Source organism: Balaenoptera physalus (genome assembly GCF_965194825.1).
Source record: "Balaenoptera physalus genome assembly, chromosome: 1".
NCBI classification, from domain to species: Eukaryota; Metazoa; Chordata; class Mammalia; order Artiodactyla; family Balaenopteridae; genus Balaenoptera; species Balaenoptera physalus.
The window spans coordinates 58,526,556-58,550,287 of NC_138882.1; the positions used below are offsets into that span (position 1 = coordinate 58,526,556).

The 23,732-nt window shown below is 34.3% G+C and overlaps 2 protein-coding genes across 16 annotated transcripts in view; both read right to left on the reverse strand.

Annotated features, from left to right (window-relative positions):
* Positions 1-22,505, reverse strand: part of GPR52 (G protein-coupled receptor 52) — a 38,040-nt gene extending 15,535 nt beyond the window's left edge. Inside the window, exon 1 of the mRNA XM_082438620.1 lies at positions 1-22,505. This exon is cut by the window's left edge and continues 15,535 nt beyond it. Coding sequence (XP_082294746.1) covers positions 17,771-18,856 — 1,086 coding nt within the window. The 5' untranslated portion in view covers positions 18,857-22,505 and the 3' untranslated portion in view covers positions 1-17,770.
* The window catches only part of RABGAP1L (RAB GTPase activating protein 1 like), a 786,837-nt gene that overhangs the window by 433,292 nt on the left and 329,813 nt on the right, over positions 1-23,732 (reverse strand). The window lies entirely within an intron of this gene.

A 23,732-nucleotide genomic window follows, 5' to 3' on the forward strand; every position in this document is an offset into this window, starting at 1 on the left:
CAATCAGAGAAGAAAAAGAAATAAAAGGAATCCAAATCAGAAAAGAAGAAGTAGAGCTGTCACTGTTTGCAGATGACATGATACTATACATAGAGAATCCTAAAGATGCTACCAGAAAACTACCAGAGCTAATCAATGAATTTGGTAAAGCAGCAGGATACAAAATTAATGCACAGAAATCTCTTGCATTCCTATACACTAATGATGAAAAATCTGAAAGAGAAATTAAGGAAACACTCCCATTTACCACTGCAACAAAAAGAATAAAATATCTAGGAATAAACCTACCTAAGGAGACAAAAAAGAAATATAGTTTTCTGTATGCAGAAAACTATAAGACACTGATGAAAGAAATTAAAGATGATACAAATAGACGGAGAGATATACCATGTTCTTGGATTGGAAGAATCAACATTGTGAAAATGACTCTACTACCCAAAGCAATCTACAGATTCAATGCAATCCCTATCAAACTACCACTGGCATTTTTCACAGAACTAGAACAAAATATTTCACAATTTGCATGGAAACGCAAAAGACCCCAAATAGCCAAAGCAATCTTGAGAAAGAAAAATGAAGCCGGAGGAATCAGGCGCCCTGACTTCAGACTATACTACAAAGCTACAGTAATCAAGACAGTATGGTACTGGCACAAAAACAGAAATACAGATCAATGGAACAGGATAGAAAGCCCAGAGATAAACCCATGCACATATGGTCACCTTACCTTTGATAAAGGAGGCAAGCATATAGAGTGGAGAAAAGACAGTCTCTTCAATAAGTGGTGCTGGGAAAACAGGACAGGAACATGTAAAAGTATGAAATTAGAACACTCCCTAACACCATACACAAAAATAAACTCAAAATGGATTAAAGACCTAAATGTAAGGCCAGACACTATCAAATTCTTAGAGGAAAACGTAGGCAGAACACTCTTTGACATAAATCACAGCAAGATCCTTGTTGACCCATCTCCTAGAGAAATGGAAATAAAAACAAAAATAAACAAATGGGACCTAATGAAACTTCAAAGCTTTTGCACAGCAAAGGAAACCATAAACAAGACCAAAAGACAACCCTCAGAATGGGAGAAAGTATTTGCAAATGAAGCAACTGACAAAGGATTAATCTCCAAAATTTACAAGCAGCTCATGCAGCTCAATATCAAAAAAACAAACAACCCAGTCCAAAAATGGGCAGAAGACCTAACTAGACATTGCTCCAAAGAAGATATACAGACTGCCAACAAACACATGAAAGAATGCTCAACATCATTAATCATTAGAGAAATGCAAATCAAAACTACAATGAGATATCATCTCACACAAGTCAGAATGGCCATCATCAAAAAATCTACAAACAATAAATGCTGGAGAGGGTGTGGAGAAAAGGGAACCCTCTTGCACTGTTGGTGGGAATGTAAATTGATACAGCCACTATGGAGAACAGTATGGAGGTTCCTTAAAAAACTAAAAATAGAACTACCATACGACCCAGCAATCCCACTACTGGGCATATACCCAGAGAAAACCATAATTCAAAAAGAGTCATGTACCACAATGTTCATTGCAGCTCTATTTACAATAGCCAGGACATGGAAGCAACCTAAGTGTCCATCAACAGATGAATGGATAAAGAAGATGTGGCACATATATACAATGGAATATGACTCAGCCATAAAAAGAAATGAAATTGAGTTATTTGTACTGAGGTGGATGGACCTAGAGTCTGTCATACAGAATGAAGTAAGTCAGAAAGAGAAAAATAAATACAGTATGCTAACACATAGATATGGAATCTAAGGGGAAAAAAAATGGTCATGAAGAACCTAGGGGCAAGATGGGAATAAAGACACAGACCTACTAGAGAATGGACTTGAGGATATGGGTAGGGGGAAGGGTAAGCTGGGACAAAGTGAGACAGTGGCATGGACATATATACACTACCAAACATAAAATAGATGGCTAGTGGGAAGCAGCCACATAGCACAGGGAGATCAGCTCTGTGCTTTGTGACCACCTGGAGTGGTGGGATAGGGAGGGTGGGAGGGAGGGAGATGCAAGAGGGAAGAGATATGGGAACATATGTATATGTATAACTGATTCACTTTGTTATAAAGCAGAAACTAACACACCATTGTAAAGCGATTATACTCCAATAAAGATGTTAAAAAAAAAAAAAAAAAGGTCACCTTACAAGTCACAAAAGGATTCCTAGGTGTGTCCATAAGTTATCAGGTAAACTAAATCTCCTATGATTTAAAGTATTTACATTAAGAATATAATAAAACCATACATGAAGACTGAAAGAAATTGATCTAAGTGGGGTTACTCAGAGACAGTATCTTAAAAGACAGTAAAGAAAAAATCAGTACAAATTGGATTCTGAATGAAATGGAGAATGAGGGAGAAGAAAAAGTCCTGATAGTCTTTTATTCGATGAGCATTTATTAAATACACAGAGCTATAATGTGGAGATCTAGGAAGATACTAGGAAGGTCCCAATGAAATCAATAAGAAAACAAAACAAAACAAAAGGAGATGGTCAGTTTAAGGAATAAGAGTTGGCAATAATGAATTCCCTTTGTAATTGTTTGGGTTTCAAATTTTAGGAGAAATCCAGAGTAAAAAGGCAAAATATACGTGACTGGAAAGTAGGTACAAGGCCAGATTTAAAGAGCTCCATTTAAAAATACTTGCTAAAAGAATGGTACTTCAGTCCCTGAGAATGGATGAGCTTTCTGCGGAAATACTCAACGGGAACAATAAATGAAGGACAAGGAGAGCATCAAAATTATAGCTCTGTAAGAATCATTCTTAAATGCCATCTAATCATTCATTTGTCCTCAGGCAGAAGTCCACTTAAATAAAAACTCCAAAGGTTATTATCATTCACCTTCTTAAAATCTCCACTAAAATGCATTCTTAAAAGTCTTCCTGCAAAATATGTTCCAAACAGTAAAGATATCTGCATTAAAATCTTTCCATATTTTAAATGTAGTTATGGAATACAAATGGTAAATTTTCTTACAGTAAATGCTATCACATAATCATATATTAAATTATATTTTGATTTGCTAAATAAATAAGGACTTAAACACTTTTTTCTTGGCCTTTTAAAAATTTATAATTCAATATATAAGCTTAGAAAATAACATATTCTCTTCTAACAAGTCCAAAATATCTATCTGTATTATAACAAATTAAGAACTTCTTAAACAGTGAAAAAAGGTTTCTGCATTTCCATAAATGCCCCAGTGTTCTAAAATAAACAGTAACTTGCTGCATCAACTTAAGACAATATAATTAATGAAGTTTACATTATGAAGATCTAGTTGTTGCTTTTAAACCAAATTGAGAAATTTACATTATGAAGATCTAGTTGTTGCTTTTTATCCAAATTGTGATTTGCTGCTGTTGTTATTGTTAATTCTCTTCTCAACCTTACCCAATCATAAACAAGGTTAAAAGAATAATAAAAATTACAGGAAAAGTAGGTTTTAAAAGTTGTATAGCATCTTTGTAATTTAGCCACTTGGAAGTCTGGAAACTACAAAATTAAGTATTTTGCAATTAGAAGTCAGGAAGAAAAAGGAGAGGCAAATGTTCAACATTCTTATCAAAATATTATATCACTAAAACTGTTTAGAAGAAATCAATATAAGTGGTAAGGTAAGGTGTATTTGAAGTAAAAGGTCTACTGCTGTAAAAATAACAGGTCTAATCTAATCAAAAGGCCTACATTCAGTTATTTCTACAAACATAAAAAGAACTGAATGACTCCCCTTGGTGAATACTATAGGAAATTGTATCCCACCAATATCCTAAAACATTTACACTATATACATATATATATACACATACACACATACACACACACACACACACACACACACACAGTAAATGTCAACATAACATAATGTATAGAAAAGAGTTAATACAGCAGGCCTGAGACTGCCTGTCCTTAGAACAGCCTCCTTGTAAGGCTGGCCCTTGGCTAGCTTCCGGAAACTTGGCTGATAAACATTTCCCTACAATCATATAAAGCTTCCCCTAAACGACAAGGATGATTCATTATGCCTGGACTGTTTGTGCAAACAATATGGTTTATGTGAAATATCTGTTCTTCTGGGAGCCTGGGATTCTGGTAGGTGCTGGGTAAAGGATGCCTACATGACCAGCCCTAAGTAAAATCCTTGAACACTGAGTCTCTAATGAGATTCACTGGTACACAACACTTTGCACATGTTGTCACAAGTAGCTGGAAGAATTAAGTGTATACTCTGTGACTCCATTGGAAGAGGGCTCTTAAAAGCTTCTGCCTGATTCCCTTTGCTAATTTTGCTTTATATCCTTTTGCTGTAATAAATCTTAACCATGAGTACAACAATACACTAAATCTTGAGTCCTTCCAACAAAACACCAAATCTGAGGATGGTCTTGGGGACCAATGACAAAGATAGTTTGAGACAACATCAATTACCTGGATTTACACATTAAAGATGTTTATCACATATGCAGATGGCAAAAGTTTAATGAATATATTAGAAGATACGATGACGTTTCAAAAAGGCTGGAACAACTGAGCCAAGTCTAACATGATGAAATTTAAGAGAGATAAAGATAGTCTAAAATTGTGTTTAAAAAAACATGAACTGGGCTTCCCTGGTGGCGCAGTGGTTGAGAGTCTGCCTGCCAATGCAGGGGACACGGGTTCGAGTCCTGGTCTGGGAAGATCCCACATGCCGTGGAGCAACTGGGCCCGTGAGCCACAGCTGCTGAGCCTGCGCGTCTGGAGCCTGTGCTCCGCAACAAGAGAGGCCACGATAGTGAGAGGCCCGCGCACCGCAATGAAGAGTGGCCCCCGCTCGTCGCAACTAGAGAAAGCCCTCGCACAGAAACGAAGACCCAACACAGCCATAAATAAATAAATAAATAAATAAATAAATAAATAAATAAATAAATAAATTTTTAAAATAAATAAATAAAGCAAATAATTTTTTAAAAAATGAACTACTGTGCATGGAGAAGGAACATGTAATTAAGTAGGTATGAAAAAGACCTAGGGGTTTTTTGAAAATAAACTCAGTATGTTAGATGGTAAAATATAACTATCAAAGATATCTAATTTACTTCTGTGCTGAAAAAAGCAGTATAGTATGTAAACCAAGGGGAAATAATAACTCCATGATCCTCTGTTACTGGTCATATCGCATACAGAACATTATATTCATCTATTTAAAGAAGAATATATTAGAGCAAATTCATGAAAAAGCTGGTGATGAGCTCCAAAACCATATTTTACAAGGAATGGCTCAAGACTAAGAGAAGACTAGAGATAGGAACAATGATTCTACTAATGTATACAGAAGGTTCTTGGGTAAAATAGAAATGCTAATTTTTTCTGAGACGAAATCAGAAAGACATTCATTTCAGCTGAATATAAAAATTATTCTGAATCCAAAGTTACCCCAAAGTGCATTCACCTACCTTTAAAACACGTATTCAAAGCCTACCAAGTCCACTGAATGTGGATTTTGGACGGAAGAATTCAATTAGAGTAGGTAGCTATATTAAATGATACCTATATTAAATAACCTTTCATCTCTTCTAATGTACTCTTTTCCATTGCTCCCTCATATATACTCTACTAGAAAGGCAGGGGGAAAGGATTTTGATGTAATTTTCAGTCCAACCAGTGCTCAACTGAGTGGGGGAGGAAAGGAGAAAGATCTCAAAATGCAGTTAAGCCAAACAATTAAATTGAATTCAACTCAACAAATAAATGACTTAACTATAATAGAGAGCACTTTATACTCAGCTCAACAAAGAACTGAGTAGCCTATATACAAAGTACTCTGAGGAACCAGGGCAATGTAAAAGACAGAACAGGGAGAAAAGGTGCAGACTTACAAGCATCCCCTGCTCCGTAGACATCCACAGCAGGTGTGCCAGCTCCAAAGTGGTAAAGCCACTCACTGGCTTACCACAGCTCCAGTCACCACTGTGGGAACTATACCCATGGTTCTGTGGGTTAGAAAAATCCCAAGTAACAAAACCAGGCCTGGGGTTCTCAGCCCTTAACAGCTGAAGTCTTGATGTCCACATACACCCCAAAGACACAGGCCTCAAAAGTCTATGCTTAGGAAAAGATCCTCCCTCACAGAGGCAGAAGAATGCAAGGGGGAAAATGTTCTAGGTCTTTCTCAAACTCCAATATAGGCAGCTGTGTGGCACACACCACATGCAATGGATAGGAAATGCTGAAGACAGTACCAATAACGGGACAACAGCATTGTCAGAATTCAACATTCTTAAAATAACATCTGGTCTTAACAAGGCAGCAACAGAGAGTAAATGGTGAGCTAATAAAAGTGAGAAGATGACCTGAGCTCAAAGGCTTTTTTTTTTTATGTTTCTTTAGTCTCTTTTATTTTTTTATATTTTTTTAACATCTTTATTGGAGTATAATTGCTTTACAATGGTGTGTTAGTTTCTGCTTTATAACAAAGTGAATCATCTATACATATACGTACATCCCCATATCTCCTCCCTCTTTGAAATAAAGAATTTGAGTACACTGGTTTAAATGAGGCTCAGCAGGCCCATCTCAGTTTTAGGTTTGTTTGTTTGGTTGGTTTTTGGTTTTTTTTAGTGCAAGGAAGAAAAATACCACAAAAAACATATTAAGCAAAGCAACCTCTGTAGGGGCTCAGAGGGGATAAAGTGAAAATCAATTCCCTTAATTTACTTGTTAATTAGAATTGCTGCTGGCAAGTTTGTGGTGAAGCAAGGTAGGTTGATAGTTACTGGTATGAAGATAAACCGGCTCACTTCTTTTGGAAAGTAATTTGGCAACATGTATAAATAATCTTAAAATATTTTCATAAGTTTGACTCAGTATTTCTCTTTCTTAAAAATTCTAAGAAAATAATACTAAATAGGGACAAAGTTTTATTTATAAAGATGTTCATAAAAAGTATTCAATAAAATAGAAAAGTCCTTAAGATATAAATAACTACATTAAAAAATCCTTTACATAGAAGAAGTCCTGGTCCACGGTGGAAAAATGGAAGGGGAAAAAAAAAATGAAGAGTTGCTATATCTAAGTATATATGGGTAATGGAATTATGGGTGATTTAGTCTCTTTTTTATCCTTTTAAATATTCCCTGTATTTCCTTAAGGAGTAATATTTCTTTAAAAATTAAAAATAAAAACAACTAAAATGAATCTTGATTGAGGATGAAAAAATGGAAATTAGCTATGTAGAAGGGATGAGAATTAGAAAAGGCAGGATTTTGAGATACGTTTTCAGCAGTTAGTTATAACTTGTCCTTTTATAGAGTTGTGTGAAATTAAAAAGTGCTAATTATGGAAGGGCAAGTTGGTGGATATATAAAGAAGCAGAGACAATATCTTAACACTCAAATTATCTCTATAAGAAATCCTTGAGGTCTTCCCTTAAAGTCTTCCAGTCTACTGACTGTTCCAAAAAAAGGCAACAATAATCCTAATAATCCTTCGAGATCTTTCATTTAAAATCAACTAATGGAAACCTGACAATTTACTATTTTTTAACATCCAGCTTTACAAGAAATTTTCCGTTCATTCATTTAGAGAAAAATATACAATAAATAAATTATTATGGTGTTCAGCCAGACTATATGGGTTCAAATGATGGCTCTCCTACCTCTGATATGGAAAAGTACCTAGTGCATGGAAAGCATATATAACTGTTTGCTTTTATTCTAATGAACCAAATGAAGTGTGTCTTCAAAGAAGTTTCAAGATCATTTATTCATTTTCTCACCATTTGACTAAACTTGAGGAAAAACAAAACGCTCTGACAGGTTAGTTTAAAACACCTTTGACATCTGACAATGTCAAACACCATAAAATTCTTTTTGATGTAGGCACTCTTAGCCATGAGTGCAACTATATCCATTAATTTTCTCACATATATTACCAAGAGCCTACTAATAATGTTATATATAAATGCAGAATTATAAACTCTCTTTTTTAAATTTTTTTTATATTTTGGCCACGCAGCACTTGTGGGATCTTAGGTCCCCAACCAGGGATTGAACCCCGGCCAGGGCAGTGAAAGCGCCAAGTCCTAACCACTGGATTGCCAGGGAATCCCTATAAACTCTCTTAAATCATATACATTTTAGAGTTGCATACAAGTGTGGCTCTTATATAGCTAGATCTTCTGTTTCACTGCCTATTAGAGCACTACAAAAGAGGCCTGCTTATTTATAAGTGAATCAATTTGTTCAGACTATAAGGTTATCACTTATTGAAGGAAAGTTTAACAAATGCTTTTGATATTTGAAAACTACATTCAATAGTAAGTATTATTGGCTCCATATTTAAAGGTAAAATAATGTACGACTATATACATTAGCAGCTGAATAAAGAGACTAGGAAGTAAGTTTCATATGCAAAGAATTTTAGCCAAATAGGAAAAGGTGTAAATATAATAAGTATGTAGATTAACTGTAAAAGGTAAGAATTAATTAATTAGAAAGAATAGTTCTTTGTTTCATTTAGAGTGAGGTAATCAGTTGACAAACCACTGGAATCATAGAGGAAGACTCAATATCTATGGTTTTACCCATATGCTGGAAATTTTCCTGATACTTGGGTGAATCAGGTTGAAATTAACAATCACTCCTCCTTATGAGATCCTTAGCAATGATAAAAGCACAATGTTCTATTACTGTGAGTACCATGTACAAGGTATATATAATGTCTTATATCAGGGGTCAGTAAATGTTTTTCTGAAAGGGCCAAATAGTAAACATTTTAGGTTTTGTAGGACATAAAATCTCTGTCACAACTACTTAACTCTGCCATTCCAGTATGAAATATGAAGTCAGCCAGAGGTTGATTTATAAATGAATGGGTGCAACTATGTTTCTATAAAAGTTTATTTACAATAGTAAGCAGTAGACTCTGTCAACTCCTATCTTATACTATAGTTACCTATATGTGGTCCATCTATCCCCTATTAGTCTATATGCTCTTAGAGAACTGAAAACCTGTTTTACTTATAAATCTCACTGTCTTGCATAGAATTTAGTATAGTCCCTGTATAGTTTTTACACAGGAAAAACCTGATAAATACTTAAGGAACAAATGCATAAATGATTCTATTAATCAAAAAATATCAGGTATACATCATATGATTAGCTTAGTAGCAGACAAATTAAAACCTGCCTGTCACTAAAAAAGCCTTCATAAAGTAAGATTCATCGATAATCAGATGACAAATATTAGGGAAAAACTAGTAGTAGTGGTCTAGGATGATACCTGAGTTGGTAGAACGTGTCGTCCCCATGTACAGTCCCTGAAGCTACTTCTACCCATGTTAATATTCTTGTCCTAATCTCAAAGCTTATACCTAACGATTTTACTCCAATTAGATTTAATCCATATAAAAGAATATTTTATTTTTAATATACTGTATCCCAAAGTTATTGTGTATTTCTCTCAACAATACTATGTTAAACAGTGAACATTTCCTTTCCTTTCATTTTAATAACTTCTCAAGTATCCCAAGGTATCTTCTGAGACTAAAGCATCTAAACACATGGCTAAGTATTTAGGTCAATTCATCTTTTAAAATAAATCAATCCCTCTAATTCTTCAATCTATTGCATTGTTCCTAAAATCTCTCCCTCAAATTCTAGAAATTAGATAATCTGCCCCCTTGCTTGCTTCCCACAATTCAATAAATTATTCTTTGGACTTAAAAGCGTCCAGGAGTATCTGTAGAACCACAATTCATGTCACATAAAACACAATCAATAAATATTTATTGCCCTAATTTGTTGATATGGAATGCAAACATATCTGGTTAATTCAGACTGCAATAATTTGAATTTTGCAATGACTCATCTTGCAAACCCTTTTAATGAGTACCGTAAATTAAATAGTCATAAATTCTCACAAAAATCTTAAATGTTTAAGGCAACAAACTTCAAATAACTCAGTAGAATGCAGTTATATTCAACTGATGCATGTACTTTCGAAACTAAGGAAAGGTTTCACCTAAGGACATTTATAAGACAATCCTGTGTTAGCCTAATTTGAGTTCCTTTAATTTTTCTATAAACATATTATTTCATGGAAAGAAAACTGAATTATATATTAATAAGGTTTTAGGTAAAACATCACTAATTCAGACTGCTCTCTCTGATTCCCTGAGTTCTATTTTTTAGACTATACACAAACATATATAGGACTTTATAAAGCACTGTAGCCAGAAATGTCAAAATCTTTTCCATCATAATGCTTCAGAAAAACCCATCCTATTATGACTTCAACAACATCGCAAGTCCATTACAAAGAACATTCAGAACACAAAGTGCACAGCTATGACATGTTTACTTTTCAGAAGTAGTTATATGAATATAGTAGTGTGTTTCTGACAATTCTTCATCAAGGTTATAGTTTTTAAATACATAACTAATACAGCTGAATTCAGTCTATATAGCTCTCAATAAATTCAGCAGATGTTTTCAAACTGTTATGTTTTTAAAAGGAGAGATAAATTTTCATTACCCTCTACGGATAAGAAATTGCTTTAAGAAATATCAACACAATTAGCAGTGCTGAGAATACATCTTATTAAAAATTTCCATGACCTCAAAATCCCACCTTCAACATATAGTCAACCTTAAGGTAATCTTTCCCACTTTAAAAATTAAAAGATAAAATTTTATATGGAATTTTCCTGTATCAACTAAGTCTTCATTTGCTACTGAAGGAAGAAGGGTCAGGTCACTCAACCACCAGCCATCCATAAATACATTATTCAAGAACTTTATCACAGGCAAAACTATTGCTGCACAAGACATATGGTCAGTAGTATCTCTATCTGGTTATGTGATCTCGTGAGGGTCACTTAAAAATCTTATCTCAGATTTCTGTATGTGAAATGAGATAGGGCGTACTCACAGAAGCTTTTGGAATACATCTAATTCATAACGCCGAGGGCATTTTACATGTTCAAAAGCATTTTAAGCTTTTTCGAATTTTAACGTGCAGCGTTTTCTAATAATTTCTTAACACACTTGATAGGAGAGGCAGGTACTTGTCTCCATTTTCCTCATTGCACACGGAATCATTTGAATATATCTCATATTAACATTCCAAAACTAAGACATCATGGGTAATCTCACCAAAGAATGTTACTTCAAATCCTAATAAGTTTTCTATTAAAAAAAAAATGTGTACCTTTAACTATGGCAAAGTAATTAAACACTCTACAATGACTGCAAATTGAGCATGCAGGGATTTTTTTCTAAGTTTGTAACATTGGTAAAAGCATTATAACAAGTACACACATACCCACATGCACACACCTTTATCTTGTCCCACAAATAAATGCTACCACAGGATGTCCTGGACTTCAAAATCTATAAAAGTCAATCAAGGTATAGTCCTCTAATAAATTTTAATAGTTTGTTCAATGATAAGTGTTAAATCACATTTAGAAACTGAGAAAGTAGGGCCGTAAGTGAAGCTGATGATTGAAATAACAGAAGCCATTACAAGACCCATTTAATAATAAAACACTCTAAATATGAATCTTTAAAATGTACTTTTCCAGGTTTATCTCCAAGTAAATACATCTAAAAATCCAGTAAAGTTTTAAGACCTTGGACATGTAATAAGTGTTTAAAAAAATTGTGTTGGGGAAATAGAAGCAGAAGTGTGATAAATCTAATCTTTGGGGTGTCAAGTTTTTCCTCAGATTCTGTTTGAAGAGAGCAAAAAGTTAAATGCATATTTATTTGTAATTTTTATTACATTTTAAAATCTAACTTATGGCAAGAACATTTCACAAAAACCTAGATATACATTATACAGAAGCTGTTTTCTTGCAAATAAGAAACTATGATTTATTTTGAAATTGGTAACTTAAAGCAATTTTAAAGACAAAATTTTGAACCATCTTTTCCTTGCCAAAATAATAAATTTAAGAACAATCCAAATATAATTTAACTTGTTAAAATATTAAAACAAGGATTTTCAGGATTTTTTTACCCTGTTTCTTCACAAATTATATTTTAACCTTAGCAAAATCTATCATTTATAATATCAATTTTACCAATTTACTATTTTTAATTATAAAATTCCTGGAAGAGTAAATGGAATAACTGTGAAGAGGCTATTTACTATTATAAAATGTATAATCTAATACCTATTTTAAACTTCAAACTCTATTAGAAACATAAGTAAATGTTTTAAAACTGTATTTTACACAGAGTATATACACGAACACTTGCTTGTGTCAGGCATAACCTCAGACAAATGCACTGGTCATGCTACAGTCTGCACTGCATTCAAAGATACATTTTGAATTTTAATGAACAGGCTATATAACTTTGTACTTGATTTGTTGTGTGTGGGCCTTCCACCTAAAATAATGCCACCACTTTGAATTTATAAAGTATATCTGGGCACTTTTTACCATCATCAACATCATTTATACTTGCTTAAGTAGAAAACAGTAAAATTGCAGTCAAATTTCTAAAGTCAAAGATAAATGTGATTTCTCTTGCATAAAAGAGCATTTGGGGAAGTTTTAGAATTTAAGCAAATATTTCCATTCAATAAGTTCTACCATTATGCACTATGTTTCTTGATATTTATCACCAACATATTTTAAAAATTTACAATCTCCGAAACTAATCTGGTGGTCCCGTTTACTGTAGTGAAGATACTGATATCACATATGCCTTTCTGCTATCAGACATAACAGACTCCTGCTGAATTTATTACTCTGATTTTCTTCACCTTCATAGGGAATCATATATAAAAACAGAATAAAAGTTACTATTAAAAAGTTATAGATATGATCTTTGGGGATGGGGGACTGAAAGCAGAATCTTGCCTATCTGTGAAATGCAGTTAACACACCAGCGGGACCCTATTTCCCTAATGCAAGGTCATCCTTCTGTTATTTGAAGATGTGAAAAATGCTAAAAGGTGCCATCAACAGTGCATTAAAAAAATGGTGCAGTAGAAAAGTGGTAGGTGATTGAGATCCCTTTCAGATTCAGCAAATAACACTTCAAACTGATTGTGCTGAAGCAAAACTACGTCAAGGACATCTAATATCATAAGCAGAAGGGCATCAAACTTCTCTAAAAAGTTTACGTGAAATAACAAATATTACACAAGTCAGAAACTGCATAAACTGTCTTCAAAAGAATATAGCATTGAGACAAAATTGGATGTTACTTGTAGAATCAACAAAAATTTTGTGAAACATCAAATTTAAACAGTCAGCATTCTTTTTAACAAAACGAGTTTCCCATTATAACATAAGTAAACGCTCACTGTAAAAAACTTTTAAACAGAATATTAATAAAGAAGAAAAACCTAATCGCATCACTTTTAATATTTTAAAAGACAATCATTTACACTATTAAATAAAGTTAAAATATTTTAAATTATAGAGCAAAACTAGCCCTGGATAAAACTTTCATATATAAGAAACACTGAAAAGGGGATTTATATTTTTTTCTTTTCAAGTCATTTTGTTTTCCTCAGTGTCTATATATTTGGTTGATGATTATGCAACTTTCTACATGTCCTTCTAATCTTAAAGTTTTACTCAGGGAAAAGAGCAACTTTTGGAACCTATACATCAGAATAGAGCATCAACTCAGTAACATAATCTCCTGTGCATTGTGATGGTCCCACCTGGACACAAATGATGCTACGCTCAGCATGTTATACAAGCAAATTCCCCACATCTTAATCTTCTCTGTTTATCGCATATTTATAACTTTTTCACATCTAATGATTAGCTTCCAGGGTAGGGAGAGACAGAGGAAAGTCATTTAATTTAAGGCAGCAACATCATTTCTAATCTTCATTACAGAAGATACATGTAGAGCGAATCTATTTATTAATCTTTGTTTCTTCGAGGTAACATGTACATGACAAAATACTTTAAATTCCATTTTAGTAAATGAGGAAAACTAAAATGCGAAGACAAATGGCAAGATATTCCTGAACAATGCTTTCCTTCTATTGCCAACCTGATGAAAGAAAAATATTTAAGCATATTTAATACAATAAAGTAAGGAGGTAGGTTAATCTCAGAATCATTCCTGTCTCATCCCATCATCTGCTTGCTGGATGTCTTTAATCTCAAAAGATGTCTTCATGAATCACTACTCCTGGAAAATGACCTTTCAGAGATTATGGAAGTTTTCTACATTTAAAAATATCTGAGTTTAGGCCAAAATCTGAGTTTAGACAGATTTGGGGGAAAATGCCATTTTAGAAAACTCTAATTGTTATAAAATACAATTTTCTTAAATTGCAATTAGTGATCTTTAAGTTGTGATGGCAATAAATCTGGCATCCACAAAGATGATAAAACAGGAGCTACCACATTCCAAATACTTTCTATGTGTCAGGAGCCATGCTGAACACAGAGATTACTTTATCTCATTTAGTCCTCAAATCCAGCCTACTAGGAAGGTACAAGTCTCTGGATCTTCCTGATGAGAAAACTGGAGACGTGGAACATTCAGTATGTTTCCTAGGGCTAAACAGCTTATGAGGGCCAGGGTTTCAGTGCAGGTTTCACAAACTAGTAGGTTATAAAGCCTTCCAACACTATATAACTTTAGAAACAACACCACAGATAATAGAACCTTTAGTAATAGACTACATCATTATTGTTTGGTTGTCATTTATAACCAAATTGGATAATTACTATAGAATACAATATAATAAGAATAATGGTTATGCTTTCTATTCTTAAAACATATTCATCTAAAAGACAGAATAATTTCAAAATAAGTATTATTATATAAAGACATATTAAAATATGTCAAAAGCAAGTTAAGTGGCTTGCCCTGGAGTTGCACATGAAACATTAAAATAAATGAAGAATCTAAACCGAGAACTTGCCTTCTAGAGGCTCTCCTTTCAGCCTAAAACAGAGATTTCCTTCTCCACTCTTTTCCTTCAAAAAACATTTTTTTCAATAAGAAATTTATAGAGACTTGAAAAAGATATTCAATGAAAACTTAACAAAAATGAACAAAAGTAATGTCAAGGGAATGTCATGCCCCAGGGTTTCAGTTTGACTGAAGACTAAACTGGTAAGTGTGGGCTTACCAGATTGCTACTTTAATAAAAGAGATTTTTAAGATCAAGGAAAAAGGTATCACAAGGAAAGACCTGAAGCAAAAGATTTAAGTGAGAAAAAAAGAAAACTCAAACAAGTTCTGAAGGGAAAAGGTATAGACAGAGGTACAAAGGTCTGGAGGCTTTGGGGGGAAAAGGCAGCATAGCATAATGGTTAATTGAGTGTGAATGAACCTCTACCACTGATTAATTGAGTGACTGACCTTGTATAAATCACTTTTCTTTGGTTTCCCCATCTTTAGGATGGGGATAAAAACAGTACCTATCTCCACGGGTTGTAGTGAGGATTAAATGTTTTCATATATGTAAAACTTCACACAGTGCCTGGCATATAATTATTGTTATTAACTACCATGAGGAAAAGCCAGAAGAGGAAAATGCAATAAACGCAGCCTCAGGTTTTCTGTACAGAGGATCTATGGAGTCTTTTCTAATTATACTTACACACCAAACTAAAGGATCAAAATCTGATTCCCAAATAATACACATAATGTTGAAAGTTCTATTTACGCCACCTGAAAAGTCAGCAGCATTATGTTTCCTTGAAGTTTGTTTTCCTTAAACGGGTCTGAACTCAAAAGGCACATTTCAACTTATCCAAGATGTCAATGGCAAACGGGATGAGAATTAATGTAAACAACCCAAACCACAAAAATGTGAAACAAATTTTGATTCCCCAACAGTAAACTCTTATTCTAAGTGTTTTATTAAACTGAAGCAAAGTCTGATTTTGAATATGTAGAATACTGTTTTATTCTTTATTTTAAACCTTCCTTACATGTTTAAAAATATACATGGGTTCAGAACAACCTCAATAAAATGATGACATTTCTTTTACTAAAAGACCTCTGAAGTCAAACCACCAGTGTGCAAACATGGTTGGCTTCCAATTTGAAGAGTCATAGGCACATTTCACTAAATGCATTTCATAAAATAAAGAAATAAAAAATGCTGAGAAGAAAAATACTCAGTAGTTTGATATAAATTTTAAAATATCTGTCAGGCAGGAAACTTATGGTAAAAAAAGTAAGATTTAGATGTTTCAGCACTTACACCTGCTTCACTACTAATTTCCCAAATGCCGTTTTGCTACATCTAAACCCCTGACAATTTACTACACAATGCCATGTAGCACACTAAAAAATAAGTTAATTTAATCTCTGAATATGAAAACAGATCATTACAAAAGAAAATACTGACAGTTCTAACCTGTATTTGATAATTAAGTATATTTTATTCTCAGCATCACTAAGAATGCAGCTTGGTCTAATAGAAATATCTAAATAACAACTACACAAAAGTATTTTTCTCTTAAAAGAAGTTTTTGTATATTTTTGTCCAATGTTGATGACTTAAGCAACACTGATCTATATAGTGTGCTAAGAAGACATTAGGCACAGATCACATAATGTAATTTACATTTTCTTTGTTGTAAAAAATATAGTATGTGCAAATGCATTATCACACAAATAATTAGCAGACACAACAATAAGCTTTGTAAATCTAACACAAAAAGGTTAATATTTTACTCTTTAAAAAAACAAAAGGACACAAGTAGCTTTAAGAGCAATACCTCACTTCTGAGTGAGTACTCTGCATCTGCATTAGAATTATTTGTGAATTATCTTAAAGAAAAACAAAGCTTAACTATAGCCCCTGCAAAAAACAAAAAGACACCACTTTGGGCACATGAACTAATTCAAAAGAAAACAAATAAAAAGGTTTCCCAAAGCCATTAAAAATACTTAACACAATATCTCAAACAACCTATAGAATGCTTTTTTGGAAGGAATAAATCATTCAACATTATGACTTTTATATAGCAGATTCTTTCATTAGCTAAGACACTTCTGGATTAAGGTACCAAAGGATGCAGATCAAGAAAAATGGAGCAAAAAAAAAAATAGGCTGTTAGGAAGGAGGAGGGAGCATAATTTTACCCAGAAGAAACAAAAATACTGTTTCTTTTTGTTCATAGCAGAAATTTTGTGCTACGGATATTATAAAAACGCAAGCAAAGTGGTTGTGTGGCAGGTAATAAAATACAATGCTTATTAGGCATCCTCCATGGAGAGACTGTTTAGGGATCGTAGATAAGTGAGTTTAAACAAGTACACTTTGATGCAAAAAATTATACTTTACCACATATATAATATGTAGCATTTTTCTGTAAAGGGCAATTTATGTAAATAATTTCCACAAACACAAAGAGAGTGAGAGAGACAGAGACAGACAGAATGAGAGAGACAGAGACAGAGGACAGAGTCCAGTCAGAGAGAGAGACAGACGCCAGGGGCTTTGCTCATGCCCTGTGGAAGATCTGAGGTACTTTTCCATCCTCAGTGCTTGATTTTGCCTATTACTGCACATTCATACTCACACACTACAGTTATCTCACGAGATTACCCTCTATACATCCTTTTCTTCAGGATTTTTTTTTTTCCATGAAAAAAACACCTTTAGTCCCTTCCTCTCACAGTCAACTATTCAAGTAAACATTTCTCTAGTGGCAAATTTCCAGATGAAGCAAGAATACAATCCCAAACTACTGTCAGATTACATTTGATTTACTGTGTAGTTTTCTTCAAATAGAGCAGGAATTAGCCCGTTTCCTAGGTTGGGGGTCTCGTGCTTCCTGATCCTTCACACACATACAAGACGTGCACATTGTCTCGGACAGTCTTCGGAGGCCTAGCCGGAAAACACTGTTGGAGAGGCTGTATATTACACAGTTACAAAAACTATTACTTATAGCAAGCCAGGTTGTTAAGAAGGACAGTGTTGGATTGTCCAAGACCCGGGAGCTTTCTAGAAGAAAGTATATGATATACGGGAGCCAGAGCACGTAAAACACACTGGTTATCCGAAACAAAACCATGGCGTAGCGACGGTCAGGGCTATGCCCAGTCTCTCCAGAGGCAGCGACTTCGTGGCTAGGGAATCGGGCCCTCCGGTCATTTATCTCTTTGGTGTGCTGCCGGCAAATTGTGAAAATGTGGAAGTAAGTGAAGCAGACAACAAAGGCAGCAGGAGCATAAAGTAAACAAACAATAAAGCCAGTAAAATAGGCACTGGTGAGCCAAGAGGTGGCACACCATTCAAAAATGTCACCGTGGTAACCAGGTTTCCCCCAGCCAAAAAAGGAAGGCAAGAAAATTAGGCAAGAGTAGATCCAGATTAAAACAATGCAAATTCTCAGGCGACAAGGGGTGACCAGTTGATTGTAGGAAAGAGGCTTGGTAATTGCAAGATAGCGATCCACACTTATGCAAGCAAGACATGCCATAGAAACACTTTTTAGAACTGAGATGATATATCCAAAAACCTGGCAAGTCAGTGACTCGTGGATACCTGTGGAGTAGTGGAGAAGTGAGAGAGTAGGAACCAAGCAGCTAACTCCAACGAAAAGATCAGCATATGCCATTGTCTGAATGAAATAGCTGGTCGTATAATGGTGTAAGAGTGGAGCACAGTGAAAGACAAAGATGACCGTTAAATTCCCAGCAATGATTAGAAACGTCAGCAAGACAATAACAACTGTCTCGAAGATGCAGACATCCACCGCGCTGTAGTGGCCAAATCCAAGTGGGCAAGAGTGACGTTCGGACACATTCAAAATGCCACTGCTCATGTTCAGGATCCTCCATTCAGTCCATCTGGATTCATTCATGGCTTGGAATTAAAAGAACCTGCGGCTTTGGCTACAGCAAGCAGGTGCCCTGCCTAGCATCTGCTAAACTCTGCCCATGAGTGTCTCAGAATCAGCTTCAGTAGACAGTGGCAGCGCTTCTGTCACAGCTGAGCATCCCAGGGAGTACTCAGGTCTCTTCATCAGCCTCAGTGCAGCAGTAACACACCTCAGCTTTGGGAGGGGGGAGGAAGGGGGATAAGCTAGAAAGGAGGTGAAAAAAAGGTCACCGATTAGCTTCCTCCGGTGCTTTCAAACAACTTTTTGCAGACACAAGGCACTTCTAGAGAAAACGGACTTTTTAATAATACCTTGCACTATGAAAAATTAAATCTGTAAAAGAAAAAAAAGCAATTGCCAAAGGAAGAAAAGCTCTTGTGGGCCGTTTGTTCTCCTCAGAAAGGTAGTTTCTTAGGGATCAACTCGAAAGAGTGAGAAAAAAACCTTAAATAGGCTCAGGCTTCCTGTTTCATCTGTCAGGAGAAATGGATTCATATTTTAGAATTTAAATAATTAAGATCTCAGATTTGGTTGGAAAGCTAAGAAAAAGTTCATTGTGGCAAAGAGTGTCTTTGGCTCAGTTCAGGGTTTGATGCTGGTGGGTCAACTTTATGATCCATTTCTCTCTCTTTTCTCTCAAAAGCTAAGAACCCCCTTCTCCAACAAGATTAATTCTAAAAGACTCATCTCTACTGGGGCACAAAGGAGCAGAACAGCGGTAATGGACTCCAGATTGCCCTGTAACTCTCATAAGAGAAAAAAAAAGCATACTTCCAGTAGAGAAGATAATACACAATGGGTCAACACTGACAAAATAGGAAAAACTTCTGAAGTTTTAATTCTGCATGCATTTTTTAAGCATTCAGATGAAAAGCGTTTTAGTCCATTACAGTTTACTGGTGCTACCACCAGCATCGTAATTTATACTCCTTCCTTTTCAAAAGGAAAATAAAATCATTTTTTGCTATTAATTTCAGCATCAATAACTGAAAACAACCTTCATTATCTGATACACCACCTTCCTTATAATGGAGCATGATCATAAAATATACAGCTCAAAGTTATTTCTCACCTTTGCAACCACACCTATATCTCACAAATATATGTAAATATATATGAAATTTAGACAATAGAAACTTTCCTATATCCTCTGAGCTTCTGACTAGAAATGCTGCCATTATTTATTACTTAGGTATTTCTAGTAGGCTTTCTAATCTATATTGCTATATCTTTTCTGTTTTCATTAAATGATTAACACATTAAATCATTACTTCAACTAAACCTTTTCAAAGTGGAAAATTACCTTGTTTGTTATATTTGCAGTTATATAGCAGCCATATGTTAAGAAAATGCCTCTTCTAGTTCTGTATTCTATTTTGAGCAAGTGCTCAATTAATACAGGGGCCATTAGATAGGTTATAAGATGTTCTTGTTTTAAAATACTTCTAAAGCATCAAGATGAGTTTAAATCCTAGAGTTTGAAACACTGAAAGACTGGCAGGATAGAATCCATCCAAAATGCTTCCAAGGTCATTCTGATATGAGGTTAACATTTGTCAAAAGTCTTTTTTAAAGTACAGGCATTTCAGAGAGTCTCTTGTCAGTCTTTGCTGTCATACCTTTTGAAGAAAGAACATGCATTAGAAATAGAAACATCTCCTTCAGGAACAATGCAGGAGCTTAACAGAAAGCATTCTTCTTAAAGTTATTTTCTTGTGCACCACCAAGTCATTCAGGGAAGTCCTTCTTCTTTTATAATAATAGCCACAGGATATTCCTCCTTGCACATTCCTAGTTTCACTTATCACAAAATAGTTCTTGTTACAGGAATAAAACAATGCTTCTCACCTACATTCACTCTTATCAGCTGCTAGGCTGGGCTGCTTGATTCAGAAGTCCGATTTACTGTGATGCAGTTACCGAGATGCTGTCGGTGTATTCTTCACAATCTCTCAGTATCACTGCCTCCACCTGAGCCGAAGCCCTGCTCCTCCTCCTCATCCTGAGCTGATGCAGAAGAACTCACCATCAGAAAGGTGACTCGGTCCTCCTGCCCCAATCAACAGCACAGCCAATGGCTACTGCAGCTGAAACTGTCACTAGGTAACAGTTGCCAGGCACATGCAGGCTTATAGACTTACTCGGCAAGCTCCGATCAAGATTGACAAAAGAACACAATGGAACTGACCGATCCTTATAACATATTAATGACATGTATGAATTTCTAGAGGTATTTTCCTTATAGCATGTGTAAAGATTATTTCTTATGAGCAGGACAGAAAAAAAAAACCCTGAGATACACCTTTAAACCCTGTAGAGAAACTACCACAAGGTACTAGGACACTAAAAAGTCAGCAGTAATCTAATGCTCATTGGCAGAAAAAACCTATTAATTATTAAAAATCATCTAAGTCTTCATGAACTCAAGTGATAGAGCTACTATTTTTACTCTTTAAAATATATTATATTTTGATTAATAGAAGTTATTTTGTAATCTCTCCAATCCCTGCCACACCCACACTAAATTGCTGAATCTGATGTATTTAACTGTACAAACAAAGTATTGGAACTAACACCTCTATACTAAAATCTACTTGCTGGAATATTTAAGGTCAAATATGACCTCAGAAGAGAAGACATTAGAAATAAATAGAATGACTGCTTAGTCCACTTTTTATCCTAATAGAAAAAGAGTCAAAGAGTCAAAGAACTTTGTCATACAGTGCCTGAGCTACTCATACCCAAGTCAGAAGAAAGTAATTAAGCTCATTTATATAATGGAGGTTAAAAATATTTCCATTTATTTTGACTTACTATAGACAAACATTCACTATTTTAAGACTATTTCTTATGGGGTCAGCAATTTTCTTAAAAGTGACTTAGAATTACTTTACACATTATTTCAGAATTGAATCAGGAAATTTGAGATGAAAATGGATAACCAACACTTAGAGCATATTCTATGTGCCAAGCATTATGCTATATGCTTTACATTTTTGTCTCAATAAAAATATTAAATCTCTATGAAGTAGGTACCTATCATTATCATTTTCCAAAGAAAGAAAGTGGGTACCTAGAGAAGGTAAGTATAACTTGCTCACTATTACACAGCCATGAAACTAGGAATGAAACAGATCAAAATTGTCATTCTTAACACCATTTTGATGAACCCCTCCCTCATTCCCTCTCTTTTCCACTAGAGCAGCTAGTCAGGAAATGTCTAAGAAGAATTATTTTGGATTTCAAAAAATGATTTCTAAATAATAGAAGATCTATGCTTTCCTCCATGTTTAACTGCCTTTCAGGAAGATCATATTACTGTTAAAATCTTCAGGGAGTTAGGTGGAATATAGAATGGAAGCACATTGCTCATTACCAGAAAAATGTACGAAATAAGTTAGAATAACAATTTTAGAATGAGTACCATATTGAGATTTGAAAGTAAATATTTAAATTTAATATAAAAAGGCTAGAAAGTCCTATTTTACAGGGAAGCATTTTGACTTTTAGGAAAAGCATGGAAATCAAACAAGATTCTATTTAACTAAAACTCTCTTTCACAATAATAATAAATATTCAAAATAAAAATTACAGGTGATAAATATTCATGAATGTAGACAGTTAAATATGAAGCTTTACTATAAAACCATTGAAAAATAAAATGCTATTAATAATTAAAGCTACCTCATCACCAAACTCAAAAAAAAATCCTTCTAAAAGTATAGACTGTGCATTATTTTTCAAGTTTTGAATCATAATATTTTTTAAATCAGAGAAATGGCAAAAAATATCATTTAGGGAAATTCAAATACTAGATCACTTTAGTTTGACACATTTATTTCCAACAAATAATCACTGGTAGGGATTTGAGTCTAAGAATACTGTAAATAATCCCTAATTGTACATGCTGCCAAAGGTATATGATAATATGAGAGGGAGAGTTTAAGAAGCAATAGCTTTGACTCACCAAGCTTCCTTCTTTTCTTCTACCAACTTCAAAAAAACAGCTTTAGGAGTTCAAACAAGATAATTTTTTTCTTTTCTGAGACTGACTCTTTTTACTAGCCCCTCATTTTTTTTCCTTTCCATCCTTTTTTCTGATCTGATTATAATAGAAACTAATTTATAATGTGAAGCTCTAATAACAAGAGCATTAATATCATATTTACACAGCTCATTACATAAAGCACTCTTTGTTTTTATATTATGCATAATTCTCTTCATTTTAGGGGTCATTAGGTGTTTTATTATTGTCATTCTTATTAGTCATTATCAACCACCCCCCTCTCCTTTCAACTGATGAACACTAGCTGTGAAATATCTAAGAGGAACCATTATTTGGAATTACTTCAGAATTACTTCTAATAGCTAAAACTGTATAACTTCTTGAGATGATACATCACAGATGTTTAATTTTTTATTTATACCTTAAATATGTCTTATATGTCCTTTTATATGTATCAATATTTCATTATTAGACATCTAAGCAACTCAAGCAACTACTCAATAGGATCTAAACAGCAAAGCAAGAGAGGATCATTAGCCACCGACGGTAAATAGGATAAACAGTAGGCAATGATTATCAAGGAGAAATGAGCAACCAATATTGTAAAAAACAAATATAGGGTAAAGTACAAGGTTTTTTAAAGGTACAGAAAGGTGTATGGATTCAGAATTTATTTCTTCAACTATTCCTCCCATCTGTTAACTTTTCTCCACCTCCACTACCCTAAACAAACTAGCATCATCTTGTGTGTGAACCACTATAGTGGCTTCCAATCTGGTCTTCCTGAGTGGTCTGTGGCCTCTCTTCAATCCATTATGTGCAAAACAGGCAGAATAATCTTTCCAAAATGCA